This window comes from Mustela nigripes, chromosome 3 (assembly GCF_022355385.1).
Source record: "Mustela nigripes isolate SB6536 chromosome 3, MUSNIG.SB6536, whole genome shotgun sequence".
Taxonomy (NCBI): domain Eukaryota; kingdom Metazoa; phylum Chordata; class Mammalia; order Carnivora; family Mustelidae; genus Mustela; species Mustela nigripes.
In genome coordinates, this window is record NC_081559.1 from 133,619,999 (window position 1) to 133,641,188 (window position 21,190).

General features: G+C 35.4%; 1 protein-coding gene across 1 annotated transcript in view; it reads left to right on the forward strand.

Moving 5' to 3' along the window:
• The first annotated feature begins 41 nt into the window (after positions 1 to 41).
• The window catches only part of PREX2 (phosphatidylinositol-3,4,5-trisphosphate dependent Rac exchange factor 2), a 187,643-nt gene continuing 166,494 nt past the window's right edge, over positions 42 to 21,190 (forward strand). Inside the window, exons 1-8 of the mRNA XM_059395513.1 lie at positions 42 to 143; positions 5,289 to 5,388; positions 7,634 to 7,737; positions 8,456 to 8,505; positions 11,135 to 11,210; positions 14,238 to 14,310; positions 20,241 to 20,383; positions 20,488 to 20,580. Of these exons, the coding sequence (XP_059251496.1) occupies positions 42 to 143; positions 5,289 to 5,388; positions 7,634 to 7,737; positions 8,456 to 8,505; positions 11,135 to 11,210; positions 14,238 to 14,310; positions 20,241 to 20,383; positions 20,488 to 20,580 (741 nt within the window). The remainder of the gene's footprint in view (positions 144 to 5,288; positions 5,389 to 7,633; positions 7,738 to 8,455; positions 8,506 to 11,134; positions 11,211 to 14,237; positions 14,311 to 20,240; positions 20,384 to 20,487; positions 20,581 to 21,190) is intronic.

A 21,190-nucleotide genomic window follows, 5' to 3' on the forward strand; every position in this document is an offset into this window, starting at 1 on the left:
TGGCTGTAATATGTTGGGTTTATTCTGAAGGAGATGAGGAGATGACGGACACTTTTAAGCAAAAAAGTGGCCAGAACATGGCTTTCAGAATGTTTAGGTGCAGCAATGTGGAATGTGGAGTGGAGATGTTGGAGACACTGTGGGTGAGCCCCATCCATCATGCAGCCCCCGTCTTTCCCTGCAGTAGGAGGATGATGGCTATGTACTAGGGCGTGATGACAGTGGCCCATCTGGGAGACTTTGGTGAAGCTGAAGCAGCCTGTTTGAAAACTGTTGGATGTGGGAGATGAGGAGTGAAGAGCAAGATCAGGTTACTGTGAGATTTCTGTCTGGTTGACAGGGATGACTATTCAGGAGAAGGAGCAGGGTGGGAGAGGATAAAGGGGTTTTGTCAGGTTCGTTATAAGACATCCACAGGGGAACACCCAGCAAGAGGTTGAAAATGTATGTGTAAAGCTCAGTGTATACAATCATGGGAATCATTTCAAGAGAGCACCAGTTTCCTGAGGAGATCTGTAAAAAAGAAGGAAGAAAGCAGTGATAATGGGACTGAGAAGTAAAGTGTGAAGAATTTCTAATGCAGAATGTGGGAGAGGAGAAAAAGAGGGAATTATGAATAAACATAGGTATTTGGCTAAGCTACTTCAATGTTCTTTTCTTTTCTTTTTTTCAATTAGAGTGGGATGAAACTGAACTAGATTCTCCCAGTTTTTCCTCACCGTCCTGGGTTCCCTGTGAATTCTTCCATCAAAATAGATCGCTAATCAGACCAATTCTGTCACTTCCAGATCCCACCTTCTTCCCAGTTACAACTTCTCCTTCCTTGCTCCTGCTTTTGTCCACCATCCCTATGACACAGCCTCCAGGAAACAGCTGGAGACATTTTAAAACAAATGTAAGATCAAAGCATTCCCCTGCTTATAATCATCTACTGGCATCCCATTACACTCAAAGAAAAGTGTGGAACCTCTTACTTACTATGGTCCAGATCTCTTACCATGGCCCACAAGACCCCACATAATAGGGCTCCTGACTTCCTCTGTGAGTTGGCAAATAATGTTGTACCCAGCTCATTATTTTGTGGCCCCTGTGGTTTTCTGTCTCTTCCTTAACTCTGGGATAACTCTGCATTTAGGATCTTTGCTCTTGCAATTCTCATTCAACTATTATTTATTAATTCCTAGTATATACCAGGGACCTTTCTACGTGCTGGAGGGACGGCAGTGAATGAAATGACAAGAGTCGCAGTGTTCATGACTCATGTCTTCAGTGACACTCTTTTAGAATCTCATCCTATTACCATAAACTGTGTTTTTAATTTTTGAAATTTTCTTCATGAACTTAGCACTCTCTAAAATTATCATGCTATTTTATTTGTTTATTTATTATTTCTCTCTTTACCTCCCATATTGATTCTGGCACCCCATCAAAATAGAAGTACTATAGGAACAGGATACTGGAGTGCCCATCACATGTAGGTGCTCAATAAATATTTGCTCAGTGAATGAATAAAGGAGTAATTATATTGTTAGTAAATAAATGATAGTAGTGATAAATTGTAGGTGATTTTGTTCTTGATTCTTTAGCATTGCGAAAACACACCACATAGCATCTAGTGTGTTAAAACACATCATCCAAAAACTCATAAGTAAAAATGAAAAGATGTTGAGTTAGATGACTTTCCACTTGGCTGCTTCTCGTTCCTTTCTTCTAACCCCAAGCCCAGATGAATATTTGGGTCAAGAAGGGAATATGTTGTGTTTTGTCCTGCAGTCTACTGAAGCTCAAGTAGGTGGACTATTAAGAGGTTTTACATACAATCATAGACCTTCAGAAATCAGGTGATTCCTTTCTCATTTAGGCTACATACTTCCAGGAACTGTCTTACCAGTAGAGCAAAGAAGGGAAAATCTATTTATGAACTATTTGTTTATTCCTTTCCTTACTGACTCTCTCCTCCATTCTGTGTGTAAGATATTGTGCTACCTAGTGTAAAATTATCATGTTATGGCCTTTATTTCTTATGGCCTAATAGTTTAAACCTATCTTTTTACCTTATTCATCAAACAATCCTGGTGTGGACATACTTCCTTTCAGAAAGGTAGAAATCCACCAGGATGGGATAATTACCTTTTTGTTGGGAACACTGAGAAGGAAAACTGTATTGGTTAATAATAGCTGCTCTAACAGATTTAAACCTCAGTACCGTGGCTTCCATTCTAGAAGCTATTTTTTCACTCAGGTAAAATTCAGTCACTGGTGGAGGACGTTGGAGGCACCAGGCTTTTAGTCCTGGGAGAGGCTCACCTACCTTCAATGCAGGGCTCTTAATGGTCATTTTGAAAGAGTGGTGGTGTTTTTGGTTTGTTTGTTTTAAATGGGCCTGTACACTCCATGTTTTGCCTTACTTTTGTGTGCATGTCGTTAGATGCAACTCAGTTCCGTGGCCACTCCTTATTGCAAGAAAAACTTAGAAATGTAGTGTAGGTTCATGCCCAGGGAAAATAAAAGCTAAACCAATTTGGTAAACAACAATCCAATGTCTGCTACTGAGGTATAGCTCTCAGGTCAATATAAAATCTAGGGAATTATATTAAAGCCAGAGTAATCATTATATAAACTTGTCGATGTTTTATAGTGATATCAGCATAGAATAGTCATAAAACTGACTTTTTAAAAAATTTTTTCAATTTTTTTATTTTCAGAAAAACAGTATTCATTATTTTTTCACCACACCCAGTGCTCCATGCAATCCATGTCCTCTATAATACCCACCACCTGGTACCCTAATCTCCCACACCCCCGCCACTTCAAACATAAAACTGACTTTTAACATTTCAGTAGAGGTTTTCCTAACTTCTATTGTTAATTTGAGTGATTTCAAACTATTATGAGTTAGAAATAAAAAAGATTTTAAAGCTGTCAACAATTGATTCTGTTATTTAAATTATTTAAAAGAGTATTTTAAAAATGTGACTTTTGGTACTTGTATGGGATTGCTTACTGTATTTAGAAAGACCTACACGCTAAGTTTGTTATGATATTTTCCTTTTTGATATGAGGTACCTTGTAATAGATAAAAGTTAATTACAAAAATTGTATTTCCAGAGCTGAGAAGAGTCAGGGCGTGGGGAAGAGGATGTCCTTTGAAAGGGATATTAGGTTATTTTCAAGCCCCACTTCTACTCTTGCTTTTATATTTCATAACAGGTGACCTAAAAATTATATGAGAACTAGTCACTTATTTGCATAGTGCATTGGGATCTGAAAACCAAAAACATAACTATTATGGGTGACATTACACTGACTTACAATGTCAAAACTGTTATGACTTTCCCTGAAATCATGAGTAGCTAGCCAAACATTTACAAGTCAATTGTAAGTTAGTACAAAGCAGAGTTTAAATAATATTTGTTAAGTATCTTCATGAATAGTCTTTTGGTCTGACCTGTTCTTCAGTTTATAACTGCTAAAAGCTTTTGAAGGAATCAGAGAGTTACATGGAGAGAGAACCACCCTTATTTATTGTTAAGATGTTTCTCACTGTATTTTTTAATTGCCTTCCTTTATTTATTATTTTTTAAAAGATCGTATTTATTTATTTGACAAAGAGAGAGACAGTGAGAGGGAACACAAACAGGGGCAGTGGGAGAGGGAGAAACAGGCTTCCTGCCAAGCAGGAAGCCCAATGAGGGGCTTGATCCCAGGACGCTGGGATCATGACCTGAGCCAAAGACAGATGCTTAACGACTGAGCCACACAGTCACCCCAGTTGCCTTCCTTTAAAAAGAAAAAAAAAAAACAACAAAAAAACAACATAAGATTTTTTCGGTAAGGGATATCAGAATGGGAGAGTTTCAGTCCTAATCAACTTATCCTCCAACTTCAGATATCCCTTTTCTCCAATACAATTTTGAAAAGGAAGTAAAGAGATAAATTCTGGATCAAAATTTATTTTGAGGGATGCCTGGGTGGCTCAGTGGGTTAAAGCCTCTGCCTTCGGCTCAGGTCATGATCCCAGGATCCTGGGATCGAGTCCCTCATCGGGCACTCTGCTCAGCAGGGAGCCTGCTTCCTCCTCTCTCTCTGCCTGCCTCTCTGCCTACTTGTGATCTCTGTCTGTCAAATAAATAAATAAAAATCTTTAAAAAAAATTATTTTGAAATTTCAAATGCAAAAACTTTTTTGATTACTTAACTTATAAGAACTTAAATCTCTTTGAACAATGATATTTATAACCCAATTAACTCCTTTTCTGATAAAGCACTAACTACTCTCTATTAGTATCGTTCTATTTGTCAGTTTGATTTTAGTGTCCTGTAGTTTTATTGTTTCAGGATTTGATCAGTTGTAATGTCAGATGTGGGATACAGAATTTTTGTTGCTAAAAGTAATCACTTCTTTAAGTGCCCCAAATTAACTAGTACAGATTCCCCTGAACTAGGAGTAGGAGAACATATTATGCAATTTCACATTAATAATTTTATTTGAATGTAGAAATATGAGCCAAACATGCTAGTGTTATTGGTATGTGGCTTCAGTTGCATTTAGTGAAAATAGAGTTCCTAAAATAAAGTTGGATGAACCATCTGTTTTAATAAAAGAGAGAAAACTTGAAGAGTTGACTGTTACTGCTGCCACTATTCACATTGCAAATATTGCTGAGAACTTCATAAAAGCAAAGCCTTGCTATACCAGGAATTACTGGGTTGAAACAGCATATGTTTTCGGTATGATATGCTGATACATTTTCTTGTCTGGGTCTACTATTTACATTATAAAGGCTTATGCAATTCAGAGACCTCATTTATTATATCCAGTAGTGTGCTGAAGTTGGCTTATACAAACTTGAGAGAGCTGGTAATTAAATTTCTTATAAATTTGCAAGCTAGTTGTAAGACACAGCTATTATTAAAAAATTATATGAAGAGATAGTACATAAATTATACTATAAGCAAAGTTCATATATTATTAAAACTCATTACTTTCTAATTATTTTACTATATTTTATTGTTCTCCAGGTCCTTAGTGTTAATGTATCACTGCTTGTCTAACTCGGTGTTCAGTGATTTTATTTTGGTAGCTTGAAATTGGCTGGTGTGGGAATATTTAATACCATAGAAATTGGTGAATACTATAGGTCAGCAATCCTACCCCACCATGTAGAAAGCCAGCTGTATCCCTAGTAATATCTCAATATTGCATAGTTGTTTAGAAGACAGCGTTAAGCAACCTTTCTTACATGACCTGTACTCTCAAGAGTTAATAAACCTATTTTTCACATTCAGGAAGTTGCGGCAGTGCATTTGAGTGCAGAGCTATTCACCATTTTTTTCAAGGCAATAGCTAAGAGCTCCAGATTAACCCAAGATGAATTATCAAAGTCTTGTAAGAGTTTGCCCTATAACTAAGCACTCCAATTTAAATGTTGGAGGCCACGGCACGGCTGGAGTCGAGGACCAAACCAGGCCCTGACTTGTGTCTCCTTCAAAGTCTGGACACCTTGACAAGGTTAAGGACGGGAAAGTTGAGTGCACTGAGAAAGGGTCTGTGCTATGTGTCGTGCACTCGCCTATGTGACTTCCCACACACTCTCCCTGCAGTAGGGAACAATGTGGCCAGAGTCCTGAGTTCTTAGTTAATCCTTGTTGTTCTGTACCTCCCATAACCCACTCCCTGGTTGATTGTCTTGCTAATGGATTTAGCCGAAACTACCTGGGCTCATGAGGTTTGCTTGTACTTAATGTAAACTTGTTATAGGAACTTGCAGTCATCTGACTAGGTACTGATGTAATGCCTTATAAATTCTATTCTGGTTTGCCTTATAAATGCTTGTAAGACGTGGAATAAATTTGGCACTGAGGGACATCATCTTCAGTGTCCCTCCTGCCCCCATCTCTTTGTCTCTTAACTTGTTTTCACCATCCTCTTATCCCCCACGGTTACCCTGGTCGATTCATGCTGGCCGCGACATTTGAATAGGGATTTTAAACCACCAATCATTTTATTGTGGCAAGAGACATTTGGGGCCAATGTTTCCTTGAATTTTGAAATATCAAGACAATCATTTATTTCAATGACTCCTAGGGGATAAAAATTAGAATAGGTAGATTGTAGAGAAGAAATAAGTAACTGGTCTCGAAACATGCCATAGGATTGCAAAATATTTCTTGCCATGTTATTTTTCCTTCACACGTGTTTTTTTTCTTTTTGGCTTGATCTGGAAAAAAGGAGATGGCAAAAGGCTGTGTTTTCTATCTTTCTTTGGCAGCCATCCTGTGTCGATCTGATGGCTGCAAGCCATGCACGTGGTTTGAGTAGGTTGGGGTAAAATAGCTGAAACTTCAAATCTGTGTGTGTATGTGTGATAAGTCTTTTGGCTTTCTTCTGGATTCAACAAATGTAGGTTTTTTTTTTTTTTTAAGATTTTGTCTATTTATGAGAGAGAAAGAGCACACGAGTGAGAGAGTGAGAGAGCACGAGCAGGGGGAAGGGCGTCAGGAGAAGCAGCCTCCCCACTGAGCAGGGAGCCCCATTTGGGGCTCCTTCCCAGGATCATGTATCCATGACTTGAGCCGAAGGTAGACGCTCAATGTACTGAGCCTCCTGGACACCCCTCATCAAATGGAGATCATGAAAATTAATTCTGACAACTTTTTCTCCCCCTTCAACATTTTAAATAAAAAGTAAAGGTCAAAGTCTTCTAGTTAATCATGAAAACAGAGCCCATTGCAACAAATTATCTCTTCTGCGAATGTTGCATTTCCTCTAAAGAAAATATTTAAATATAAACTCTTAACGGTTTAATTTGTGGGTTTTTTTCCCCTCCACAAACATCATTTTTTGGTTAAAAGTGTCTGTAACATACTTTTCCTGGAAATCAAAAGAAAATGAGAGGAATTTAAATAGGAGTCTTTATGAATATGAAACTCTTGTCTCAAGGACGAAAGCAAAGGATGACCATTCTCATTTCTACTAAGGGCAAAAAATATTAAGTGACATGTGAGAAAGGCATTTCTCAGTTTCAGAAAACTGTTGAAATTTTGGAATAAGTTGCATATTGATATTATATACTATTGTTTACATCTACTCCAGAGATGTAAACACAGAATAAATGGTCAAGATTGGTGTATGGGTGGTCTTGGCCTGATTTCAGTGGGATAAAACAGATAAATACTAAAATTCACTTCTAGGACTGAGAATTAAATTATAACTCATTAGTTAGATTATCTGCTCTTTGAAGGACACGTTTTGCTCAACTTTGTGGCACTGTGAAGAAATAGAAAACACAACTTTATGTATTTATATAAATAAAATAATACACTGTACATACCCTTGTACTATGCTAACCCAATATTACAATCTCAACTTATTTCTTTAATCATTATATGGAAATCATAAAAGTATTATATAACAAAATCCTAACATGAATCCTATCAGAATACTGAATTAGTATTACTGTGTTAGGGAAGCAAAAGTTTTTTATGTTTATGTATGTATATATATGTATGTGTATATATATATATAACATGTAGTTTTAGCATTTGGGAATATGTATTTTATAAATTTATTTGTTTTTGTTTGCCAACTTTTAGATTGTTGATATTTTAGCATATTGTTTCTGTGTTCTTAGTTACTGATAAACATCAATTCAAGCCAGAGCAGATGTTATATAGATTCCGCTATGATGATGGAACATTTTATCCAAGAAATGAAATGCAGGACGTGATTTCGAAGGTAACAGCCTCTCCCAGAACCTTTTATCAATAGCAGAATTCATGTTGTCATACTGCACCAAGACGAAATGCTGTTGAGAGACTTAAAAAAAAATTCTAGTATAGAAAATGGCATTCATAAGCAAGCCTCTCAGTCTTTTCTTGCTATTTAAAGAATTCTAGGGTTAGATCATTTTTTTCATTCTCTTGTGTAGCTCTCAATGGAACTAATGAAATTGCATCCTCAGATTATATGCACTGAAAATTATGTCACATGTGGCAACAAGTGTCCATTATACGTGAATACATTTAAAAAAAAGATATATAAAATGTATGTAACATCAGTTTTCTTTGCACACTTGATGAGATTTATACTGACATAAAATGAACACATAGTATGAAGTGTTGCTGCATAGATTTATTTTCTGCTAATAGTTTGGAATTCTACATTTTAAGAAAAATAATTTTAACTCTTTATATATGTATATGTCATATGTATATGACAAATTCATAGTACAATTTAATCCTGTTTTTAATTATTTAAGTTATTTATTTATTTATTTAGTTATTTAAGTTATTATTTAAGTTTTTCTAATGTAATGCAGTAGTTGAATAACTTTTAAATTGGTAGAGATTATATAATGATTCCAGAATGTTGACAGTGGGTTTGTCTCAAAATTTCATTGGTCTGAACTTTGAATGATCCTCCTTGTTTTTGACATATCTTTATTTTATAATAGGGAGTGAGATTATATTGCCGTCTTCATAGTCTGTTTACTCCAGTGATAAGGTGAGTCTGGTTTCTAAGTTCTGGGCAACTTACATGGCAATATTTGTATTGCATATTAGGTACTTATTATTCAGCTGGAACCTCTTGGTTTATTTTATTATTTTATTTTATTATTTCACTTATTCTATAAGTGGAAATTTTACTTTTAAAGATTATTTTAAGTAATAATTAACCTGAAAATATTTCTAAATTTTCTGAGACTCTATGCATTTTCCCACTTTTTTATTTTGATTTCTAAAATTATTAGTCATTAATTCAACTAAATTATAGAGTTGATAATGAAATAATCCACATTTAGTTAATATTTAGTAAATAATAGTTCACTGGGAGAGAATTTGAAAATATTATTTACTATAAATACTACTCTGATTACTGTATGATTTCCTTTCTCAGTAAATTGTGTAATCAATTCTTGGATATGTATTTTTATAATATGTGTAATACTCTTTTATCCAAAGGAAAGATTTTATACTTGAAAATTCAGAATTACTTTGGAGTTAATAAGTAAAACAGTATAATTGTATTCTCTACCAATTTTTCCTTTTGAAAAGATATGCCCTTTTTTTTGAAGTGGAATCATAATTAATTTTCAGTTTACCTCTCTGGAAAGACAGCAGAAAACTGAGTTTTGTGTTATGATAACTAATTGAAGTAATGTATTTTTATAAAATTTATACTGATATACACTGATAGAATGTAGTATGATGTTACACTAATTTCAGATGGCCAGCTATCATTCAGAGTTTATTGACTGAAACTTAATATTCAGGACAAAAAAAAAAAAAAAGTGGATGTACTGTTTCCAAAAGGAATAAAAACCTTTTTTTCATTCATGGCTATAGAATCCAAATGTTTGATGTGCTGTGTTTCTACTTTTCATTCCGGTTTCCAATTTCAAGGAAACTCAGAACTTAGGGGGGAAAAAAAATCCCAAAGTGGCTGTTTAAGTGTATTGGAATGCTCACTAATGTTTTATAGAGAACACAGTGCAGATCCTGGAGGAAGAAAGAAAATTTACCCATCATTCCTGAAATTGCCCTGTCCGCTTTCACAAACAGACTTCCTAAAGTAAAAAGAAGTGCAAATGAAGCTATATTTATAGATTCCCTACTAGATTTCTAGCATAGCCTCCCTGAAAATATTTTGGATAATCTAACACTAAAAGATGGTTACTTCACTCAGTAGTAAGTTGGTACTTAAATCTGTTTTTTCTGCTAAACTCATAAAAACGATCATGGTTACAGTTTTCATGTTACCTGTGTATATGTAGATTTTGTATGTGAGAAAATGTGCTCTGAAAATATATTTTAGCCATATGGGATTTCTTATCAAGAACATTACATTCCATAAGAGCTGATAAGAAGGGATTATTCTTTGGCTAGAAATGACAATTGTTTATGAGTTGTTAAGGAAAAATTTATGGGAAAAAAACATAAAACAGATGGAATGTATGATAGTCATGCTTTTAATATGTGTGAACTCAGCTTACAAAATGAAAAATTACTTGGGTGAAGAATTCACTAACCCTCGTGTGTTTTATAATATACTGACTATCCTTTTCCTTCTTATTGGTGCTTATGGAAACCAAGATAATTAATTAATAGTTAATTAATTAATTTTTAAAAATCAATAAAAAAAGAATCTGCTATTGATTACTGGCTAACCTGGTGTATTTATTACTAAAATCTCTTTTAGTAATACCAACTATTTTTCAGGGACTTTTTTTTATGAAGGTGGATAAAAATGATGTCAGTATTAATTGTCAGTTGCTGACAGGGGCTAAAGAACTGTGAGCAGAGCTAGTAATTATTTATCACTTCAAGTTGCTTGCAGTTCCGGTCTTTTGACATTTTGAAAAGACTGTTATTTTCTCTTTGATGTAGGCCTGCAAAATGAATGAATTATAGATTTCTGCCCTGGGGGCCCCATTCTGATCAGGAACACTTGTTGGTATCTAACTTAACTTTGAATGATTTCCCAGATCTGGGAAGTCTACTGAAAGGAGAGGCTAATGTAGAGTCAGCTGGTTCCTTTGGTTCCCTGGGGATGAGGTGTCACTTGTCCATGCTCTGATCAGACAAGATGAATGACAGCGTTCTCAGCATGTTTATCTTAGGATGGACCTGCTGTATGCCACTGCAGCTGAGCCAAACAAATAATCCTCCAGTGCTAATCCAGCCTTCCTGGAGAATTCAGGAATAAAAGGGGTTGCTTTATTCTCCACATTTTGAGGAGTTGTTTTTGTTGTTGGTTTTTGTTTTTGTTTTTTAGGCTCTTTCTTGATTTTAAGGGAAGAAATTCTATTTTTATTATTCTTTTATAATGAGATACTGTATTTCTAGCTAAATCATTGTCAGATAATATAGAAGCAATAATTTATTTGTGTATACGAACATGTCAAAGGTGAACTATCCTGTTTTGGTATCATTGTGGCTCTCTTCCAATATAAGCTGATGAAGGAATTTTCTTGTGTTATATATATCTTGTAAACCTCTCTTATTTGCACATAATGTGGATAATAGATTCAGATTCTATTTAGTAGACTTTTCTGTTGCACACCGATATTAAATGAAACATTTTCCTGCTCTTACTTATCCTCTCACCGGTTTTGGTTTCTTTTTCCTTATAGAGATAAAGATTACCATCTACGAACCTACAAGTCTGTAGTCATGGCCAACAAGCTGATAGACTGGTTAATTGCACAGGTAAATAGAAAAAGAACTTGCTGAGTTACATTTGCTGCTGCTTTAAGCTTTGAGGTGATTTAGGTACCTTCTTTGGTCACCATGTGCAGAGGAGACACAGGGAAATAGCTTGACTAAGTTCATAAGGTAATACAGAGTTAGGATTTGAATCTGACTTTATGGTATTCAAACTTAATTTTTATGCTATATGGTCTTTTAAGAGCAAGATGTTCCTATTTTTAAAATATCAGCTGAGGGGCACCTGGGTGGCTCAGTGGGTTGGGGCATCTGCCTTTGGCTCAGGTCATGATCTCAGGGTCCTGGGATCGAGCCCATGTCGGGCTCTATGCTCAGCGGGGAGCCTGCTTCCTCCTCTCTCTCTGCCTGCCTCTCTGACTACTTGTACTCTCTAACAAGTAAATAATTAAAATCTTTAAAAAAAAATATCAACTGAGATCCAGTGAAAAACTAAGTGTAGGGGCACCTGGGTGGCTCAGTCAGTTAAGCGTCTGACTCTTGATCTCTCCTCACATCTCAATCTCAGGGTCATGAGTTCAAGACCCACATGGGCTTCTGTGCTGGGCATGGTGCCAACTTAAAAAAGAAAAGAAAAGAAAAGAAAATGAAAAAAAACACAAACAAACCCTAAGTTTAATTTGAATATATCACTGAAGAATACATACTCACAGACACTGAAATTTCTGGCATGTTTTGTTCATAATTTGTTTAAAGATATCTGTTTATTAGTCCTAGCAAGTTACTCTAATCTCCCTATGTCTTTCTGTTAGATAGTAATTGTGCTTTGACAATATAAGCTTTACTATTTATCTACATACATTTTAAATAGGAAAGTATGAAATTTATTGTTATTGTTGCTCTGTTTCTCAGAACGTGGGAACTGACAGCAGGTACTGAGAAAACGTTATTTGCAAATTAGGGCATTTACCCCCAATATACTAGAATTCAAATATAAATTTAAATGTTTTATCATTCTAGGTCACCTAATATATAAACAGTGTTTAATACTGGTTACAAAACACTTTGACAGAACTTACTGTTTTGTTAGGGGATATTGCTTGGTTGAAATGTTGTTATGCTTAGGTATTTGAGTCAATTTCATAAACAGTTTTTACTTTTTTGTAATTAAATAAAGTGGCCTACATTTGATAATCCTAGAATGTTCTTTGCTTCAAATATTGATATTTGAAGCAATTCAATATATGTTTAATTCATATTCAACTCATCTGTGCACATAAATTTTGAGATTTTTATTATTTAATTTTAATTTCTAGACTATCCAAGACTGCCTGCTTTTGTATTTATAGCACTTAAATGTATTCTATTTAGAAGTTAGGATTTTAGATTAAACCAAGCAATTATTTTTAGATAAAAACTAATTCAGGGACGCCTGGGTGGCTCAGTGGGTTAAAGCCTCTGCCTTCGGCTCAGGTCATGATCCCCAAGCCCCACATTGGGCTCTCTGCTCAGCAGGGAGCCTGCTTCCCCTCCTCTCTCTGCCTGCCTCTCTGCCTGCTTGTGATCTCTGTCTGTCAGATAAATAAATAAATAAATCTTAAAAACAAAACCAAAAACTAATTCATACATGCAATGGGTTTACTTGAGTCAGACTTTTATAACATTATGGTCAAATATGTGTCATTGGAATTGGTTCTGTACTTAATATCAGAGTTGGCATTTCACATAGCAATTAAAATCTTACTGAATTCACACTCTCTTATACTATATATTGACCATGTGGGAAAACTGAAGAAAGGTTTTTTGAAGTGAAAGTTGGTGCCTAATAAATATTTAAAGTCCTGACTCAGGAAAGCAGTGAGCACCTTTTTTTTTTTTTTTCCCTTTTTTGGCATTGTTTTACTTTTCAAATATGAGCATCAGAAAAACAGAATAAAAACTGAACCATGTTGCAGTTATTTTTTTCTTCAGATTTTCTTAGTGGTCTGTTACAACAAGGTCTTAGAAATTATATCTTGTAGAAATTAGGGTGATGGAACGGGACTCAGGTAACCTACCATCTCATGATGGTTCTTCTGATAAATAGTTATGCAAAATTGGACAAGTCCCTTCATCTTGACAGATTTTTTTTTTTCACAACTGTCTACTTCTTACTAGAATTATGATCAAACAGAGAAAACAGCACAGGGACATTAGAATAACTTGCTAGGACTAACAACAGATACTTTAAAACAAGTGGGTGGATAAAACATGTAAAACATGCATTGTAGGTATGAATAATCGATTTTGAGTGAAAGCAAGGACAAAAATAAGCACAGAGTCCAGAGTTCAGGGGAACAACCCGACTAGGAAGAATTAAAATGAGAAAGTACTTCTAAACCATTAAATCTACAACTCTAAGTTTAAACACACCTATGTACATATGCTTGTTCCTTTATATGAGTCCTTAGATGAATAAAATAGAAGTTTCCTGGATAAAAACCTAACAGAAGGTTGCATTGGGCTTTCATATTTGCTTCAGTTATATGATATGATTATTTTTTCTGCAAGAGTGAAAGAGAAGCTTGTATTTACAGGCTCAGCTGAACAATTTACTTTTAGAGTCTTATAAATCACCCTGTATTGAGTCTCTTTAGGGGTCCTTAAAGAGCAAGACCATTGGTAGAAGGAATGTGATAGTAGAGATTATGCATAATGATTTTTCATTAACTTTAGTGTGTTTTCAATACATAGGATATTTTCTTGCTGCACAATTGGGATACAAGATTGAAAAAATAAGAGAAAGGGATCACTTGTGGTAGCAATAAATTTTAGTTATTTATAAATTTTCATGTTTAATACAGTATGGTTTTACTCAAGAAATAGATCTTTGTTTTTTCCCTTAATGTCAAAAAAAGATGTTTTAATTGAATGTTTTATAGCAATTAGGTACATCATGAGCTTATGAAAGCAGTGTGTGCCCTAATAAAAGAATGTTTCTGTCAGTGTGGTGCTGGGAATGTCAAATGCAGTGAAGACACAACAAAGCCTTCAGTTGCCTATAAAGTTGTGCCATGTTTTTGTGGTTAACAGGGGGATTGTCGCACCAGAGAAGAGGCAATGATATTTGGTGTCGGACTCTGTGACAATGGATTCATGCACCATGGTAGGTATTTTTAATCCTGAAGCTTACAGATGTATTTTTCTGTTTTGTTTTTGTTAGGGCACTGGGACTATCTCATTGTTTTAGTGAATTCATTTAGAGATGAATCAATAAAACTGTATGGGTCTTGCCATGTGCCCAGACCAGATCATATCTGCATTTTATTTCACCACTGGTGCCATTCCTATGTCATTGCTGTTATCTACCACTTGCCATAACTTCTATTTTCTTTTTCTAGACTGACTCCAGAGGAGCAAAAACTTGAACTAGACTTTTTTTTTTTTTTTTAAGTAGCTTTGAAAAAAACCCTTTGAAATTACTTTCGATCACACTTATGGTTTTTTGAATGCCAGTATATGTTAAAATGATTAAGTGAGAGCATATTATGGTTGGATAATCATTGTTCTTTTTAGAAAATAGAAAAATGATTTTAAAATTTCACCAGAGATAAAATTATAAATCTCTGGAAAAAATGTTTCATTTTGGCTACTAATTAAAGATTTTCTTTCTTGTTTGATGAACTTCATTTCACCTAAATTTTAAAAATAATGAGACTTAGTCTTCCCTCTCTATTCATAGCATCTTATAGATTCCACAAACTCATATTTTTCACTGTTTACATATATATGCTTATAAACACATATTGATAACACTTCTATCTATTTGTCAATTACTTTTAGAAGGTTATTACTTTAAAAAAAAGATTTGTATATTTTATAAAGAGAGAGAATGGGGGAGAGTCAAAGAGAGAGGGAGAGAGAGAATCTAGAGCAAACTCCCTTATGAGGGTTGACCCAGCCTGGGCTCAATCCCAAAACCGTGAGAATGACCTAAGCTGAAACCAAGAGTCAATTGCTCAAACGGCTAAGCCACTCAGGTGCCCCAATGTTATCTATCACCGTTCTCTGAAGAAGGCAAAACATTCAAAAACAAAAACAAAATCAAAACCTTCAGTTGTGTTGAGAGCATCTTTAGTTAGCATACATTCATTTGAGATTCCATTACATCCCACTATCTCTAGAGCACTGTGTGAGATGTGATAGAGAAATATCAGTCCCTGATGAATAAACTATTGAATGGGAGAAACAATATTATTATAAGCAATTAAAACTACAATATCAGGCTGAAAACCTTCAAATATTTTGTTGGTGTTTTTTTTCTTTTTAAAGTATCAACAAGTAGTCATTTTATCTAAATATTTATGTTAAAATACTGATTTGGGGTGCCTGGAAGGCTTAGTCATTTAAGCAGCCAACTCTTGATTTTGTTTCAAGTCATGATCTCAGGATCATGAAATCAAACCTACATTAGGCTCTTGCTCAATGTGGAGCCTGCTTGAGAGTCTTTCTCTCTGTCTGCCCCTCTTATGCTTGTAGTCATATGCACATGCTCTCTCTGTCTCTCAAAAATATGAATAAATAAATAAATAAATAAAATAACAAAAAATTAAGTATTGAGTTAAAAATATTGAGTTAACAACAAAAGTTTTCACTACAAAAGTGTAAGTCAGAAAAAGTCTAAGCACATCCAGTTTGGCCCCTCCCTGGCCATATTGATGTCCTTTCTCACTCTGGTCAAGCAGACTATTTTTTGGAGGAAAATAGCAATAGCAAAACACCATACAAGTTTGGGGGAAGTGCTTGGGTCTTGTAGGTAAGACCTAACTTGATCTCAAATATATTCTCATTTCTATTGTCAGCTGTAACACTTTACTTTTTAATTTGTGCTTGATAGTTTCATTTGTTAACCCAAGTTGCTGGCCAGTCTTCCTTGCAAAGATCATCAATACATGTATCATCCGGTCAACAGTTATTTGGAACTCTGTAAAAATAATGAAATAAAATAGTTTTGTATTAGTTTCTATATGCCAAATTAATCACATTTATTACCTCACTTTTAGTTCTGTATGTTATGAAGAAGATTTTATTGCCCCCATTTTCTGATGAGGAAACTACAGTTCAAAGAGTTTAAGTAACTTTCCCAAAGTCACACCCAGAATCAACCCCACACCTGGAGGTCTGTCTCGTCATAAAGCCAGACCTCGTACAGAGCCATGGGACAAGCATCTTCCCTTTGGCTACCCTGCTCAGTGAATTACCCTGTTCCAACAAGTATGCTTCAACCTACCAAGCATACATAAATAGGAATAAGAGAATATTTCTCTTTTAAAATATTTTGACTGTTGTCAGGATCTACTGAATATAAATTCTATCAGTATTTAGCTTTATTTTTAAAAAGGTTAATCTTTGGGACTTTGGGCAAAAATATTAATATTCAGATAAAAGGGGAAAATTACCTTTATTGAAATAAGATTATTTGAGAATAATGTTTTTAAAAAAAAAAACCAACCCAAAGAATTAGTGGAAACTAAAATCACATTTCACCCAGATGATATATTTCTGGTTTGAAGTGTTAGAACACAAGTAGCCACCATGGGAATTGCTCACACACATAAGAGCAACACTTACCCATTTGAATTTTCCCATCATTGTTCAGGATATTAAAAACACACTTCAAATGTTTACTACAAATTCAAAACAATGTAGGCTTCTATGTTTTGGATTACATACATTTTTTGACTCAGTATAATCTTTTATTAAATTTGGGTGAGTACAAAAAAGTCAACATTGAAAAAATACGGCAATAAATTTGAAAATCTGGAAGAAATGGATGCATTTCTAGAAACATATAAACTACCACAACTGAACCAGGAAGAAATAGAAAGCCTGAACAGACCCATAACCAGTAAGGAGTTTGAAACAGTCATTAAAAATCTCCAAACAAACAAAGCCCAGGGCCAGACGGCTTCCCGGGGGAATTCTACCAAACATTTAAAGAAGAACTAATTCCTATTCTCCTGAAACTGTTCCAAAAAATAGAAATGGAAGGAAAACTTCCAAACTCATTTTATGAGGCCAGCATCACCTTGATCCCAAAACCAGACAAGGATCCCACCAAAAAAGAGAGCTATAGACCGATATCCTTGATGAACACAGATGCGAAAATACTCAACAAAATACTAGCCAATAGGATTCAACAGTACATTAAAAGGATTATTCACCACGACCAAGTGGGATTTATTCCAGGGCTGCAAGGTTGGTTCAACATCCGCAAATCAGTCAATGTGATACAACACATCAATAAATGAAAGAACAAGATCCATATGATACTCTCAATAGATGCTGAAAAAGCATTTGACAAAGTACAGCATCCCTTCCTGATCAAAACTCTTCAAAGTGTAGGGATAGAGGGCACATACCTCAGTATCATCAAAGCCATCTATGAAAAACCCACCGCAAATATCATTCTCAATGGAGAACAACTGAAAGCTTTTCCGCTAAGGTCAGGAATACGGCAGGGATGTCCATTATCACCACTGCTATTCAACATAGTACTAGAGGTCCTAGCCTCAGCAATCAGACAACAAAGGGAAATTAAAGGCATCCAAATCAGCAAAGAAGAAGTCAAATTATCACTCTTCGCAGATGATATGATACTATATGTGGAAAACCCAAAAGACTCCACTCCAAAACTGCTAGAACTTGTACACGAATTCAGTAAAGTGTCAGGATATAAAATCAATGCACAGAAATCAGTTGCATTTCTCTACACCAACAACAAGACAGAAGAAAGAGAAATTAAGGAGTCCATCCCATTTACAATTGCACCCAAAACCATAAGATACCTAGGAATAAACCTAACCAAAGAGACACAGAATCTATACTCAGCAAACTATAAAGTACTCATGAAAGAAATTGAGGAAGACACAACGAAATGGAAAAATGTTCCATGCTTCTGGATTGGAAGAATAAATATTGTGAAAATGTCTATGCTACCTAAAGCAATCTACACATTTAATGCAATTCCTATCAAAGTACCATCCATCTTTTTCAAAGAAATGGAACAAATAATTCTAAAATTTATATGGAACCAGAAAAGACCTCGAATAGCCAAAGGGATATTGAAAAAGAAAGCCAACGTTGGTGGCATCACAATTCTGGACTTCAAGCTCTATTACAAAGCTGTCATCATCAAGACAGCATGGTACTGGCACAAAAATAGACACATAGATCAATGGAACAGAATAGAGAGCCCAGAAATAGACCCTCAACTCTACAGTCAACTAATCTTCGACAAAGCAGGAAAGAATGTCCAATGGAAAAAAGACAGCCTCTTCAATAAATGGTGCTGGGAAAATTGGACAGCCACATGCAGAAAAATGAAATTGGACCATTTCCTTACACCACACACAAAAATAGACTCAAAATGGATGAAGGACCTCAATGTGAGAAAGGAATCCATCAAAATCCTTGAGGAGAACACAGGCAGCATCCTCTTCGACAGCTGCTGCAGCAACATCTTCCTTGGAACAATGCCAAAGGCAAGGGAAGCAAGGGCAAAAATGAACTATTTGGATTTCATCAAGATCAAAAGCTTTTGCACAGCAAAGGAAACAGTTAACAAAATCAAAAGACAACTGACAGAATGGGAGAAGATATTTGCAAACGACATATCAGATAAAAGACTAGTGTCCAGAATCTATAAAGAACTTAGCAAACTTGGGGCGCCTGGGTGGCTCAGTGGATTAAGCCGCTGCCTTCGGCTCAGGTCATGATCTCAGTGTCCTGGGATCGAGCCCCGCATCGGGCTCTTTGCTCAGCGGGAGCCTGCTTCTCTCTTTCTCTCTCTGCCTGACTCTCCACCGACTTGTGATCTCTCTCTCTGTCAAATAAATAAATAAAATCTTTAAAAAAAAAAAAAAAAAAAAAAAAAAAAGAACTTAGCAAACTCAACACCCAAAGAACAAATAATCCAATCAAGAAATGGGCAGAGGACATGAACAGACATTTCTGCAAAGAAGACATCCAGATGGCCAACAGACACATGAAAAAGTGCTCCGTATCACTCGGCATCAGGGAAATACAAATCAAAACCACAATGCGATATCACCTCACACCAGTCAGAATGGCTAAAATAAACAAGTCAGGAAATGATAGATGCTGGCGAGGATGCGGAGAAAGGGGAGCTCTCCTACACTGTTGGTGGGAATGCAAGCTGGTGCAGCCACTCTGGAAAACAGCATGGAGGTTCCTCAAAATGTTGAAAATAGAACTGCCCTATGACCCAGCAATTGCACTATTGGGTATTTACCCTAAAGATACAAACGTAGTGATCCAAAGGGGCACGTGCACCCGAATGTTTATAGCAGCAATGTCCACAATAGCCAAACTATGGAAAGAACCTAGATGTCCATCAACAGATGAATGGATCAAGAAGATGTGGTATATATACACAATGGAATACTGTGCAGCCATTAAAAGAAATGAAATCTTGCCATTTGCGACAACATGGATGGAACTAGAGCGTTATCATGCTTAGCGAAATAAGTCAAGCAGAGAAAGACAACTATCATATGATCTTCCTGATATGAGGAAGTGGTGATGCAACATGGGGGCTTAAGTGGGTAGATGAAGAATCAATGAAACAAGATGGGATTGGGAGGGAGACAAACCATAAGTGACTCTTAATCTCACAAAACAAACTGAGGGTTGCTGGGGGGAGGGGGTTTGGGAGAAGGGGGTGGGATCATGGACATTGGGGAGGGTATGTGCTTGGGTGAGTGCTGTGAAGTGTGTAAACCTGGTGATTCACAGACCTGTACCCCTGGGGATAAAAATATATGTTTATAAAAAATAAAAAATTAATAAAAAAAATTCAAAATTCTTTACTTAATAGTAATTTAGAGGAAATATCAGCTTGAAGCTGTTGAAAGAAATAGAATAATATCATAGGGATATTTGTGAATGAAACTTCTTCTAAGAGTATGACATTGAGGTTATAGGACAGGTATTAGTTTATTTAATGTCTATTATTATGGAAAATGGTTTCAGTTTTTGGATTAATTGGAACAATTTGGATCTCTGTTTTTGTAGTCCTTGAAAAAAGTGAATTCAAAGATGAACCCCTGCTTTTCCGCTTTTTTGCGGATGAGGAAATGGAAGGATCAAATATGAAGCATCGACTTATGAAACATGATTTAAAAGTTGTGGAAAATGTTATAGCCAAATCACTATTGGTAAGATCATCAATATGTTATATAAGTTTTCTTCATTTATTCTGTTTGATTTGTACCTTTTTTCATAGTTTCTTTATTAGTAACATTAATATTTTGCATTTCAGATTAAATCCAATGAAGGCAGCTATGGTTTTGGGTTAGAAGACAAAAATAAAGTTCCAATAATAAAGTTGGTAGAAAAGGGGTCTAATGCTGAGGTAATGTAAATCACCATTTTATTTAAATTTGTTGTCCATAACATACAAATATAAGAGTTCTAAACAAATTGAAATCAGCTTTTAAGTATCTCTGTTGAAAATAGTGTTTCTGAATAATCTTATTCTGAGTTGCTACACCACTATTGGAATTTGTGACAGAGTTCATGTACTCAAAGATACATGAACTTGGAGGGAGGTAGTACAAAGATCTATAGTTGTGAACTTCTTGACCTCCTGGGAGGTCACATGGCTCATTCCATGTCCCTGAGACTTCCCTGTTCATTATCATTCTAGTCTAGAACCCTGTGGAGACTGTGTATAGTGGGACTACATTTTCTATGTCAGATAACTGTTCGTTAAATCAAAGTCTATGTCTTTTATTTTCCTATCACTTCTGACTGTCTTATAAAGATATAATTTTTTTCTATTTCATTTATTTATATTTTATATAATCAGTAAGGTGCATGCTTTGACTTATTTTTTCATTAGGTTAATGTCGTTTGATGTTCTCTCACCTCAGCAGTTTTTTAAACAAAGGAATATCCTGGTTATTCATTCAGAATTATTTATTTAGTACCTATTATATGCCAGGCAGTTTCTAGATTCTGGG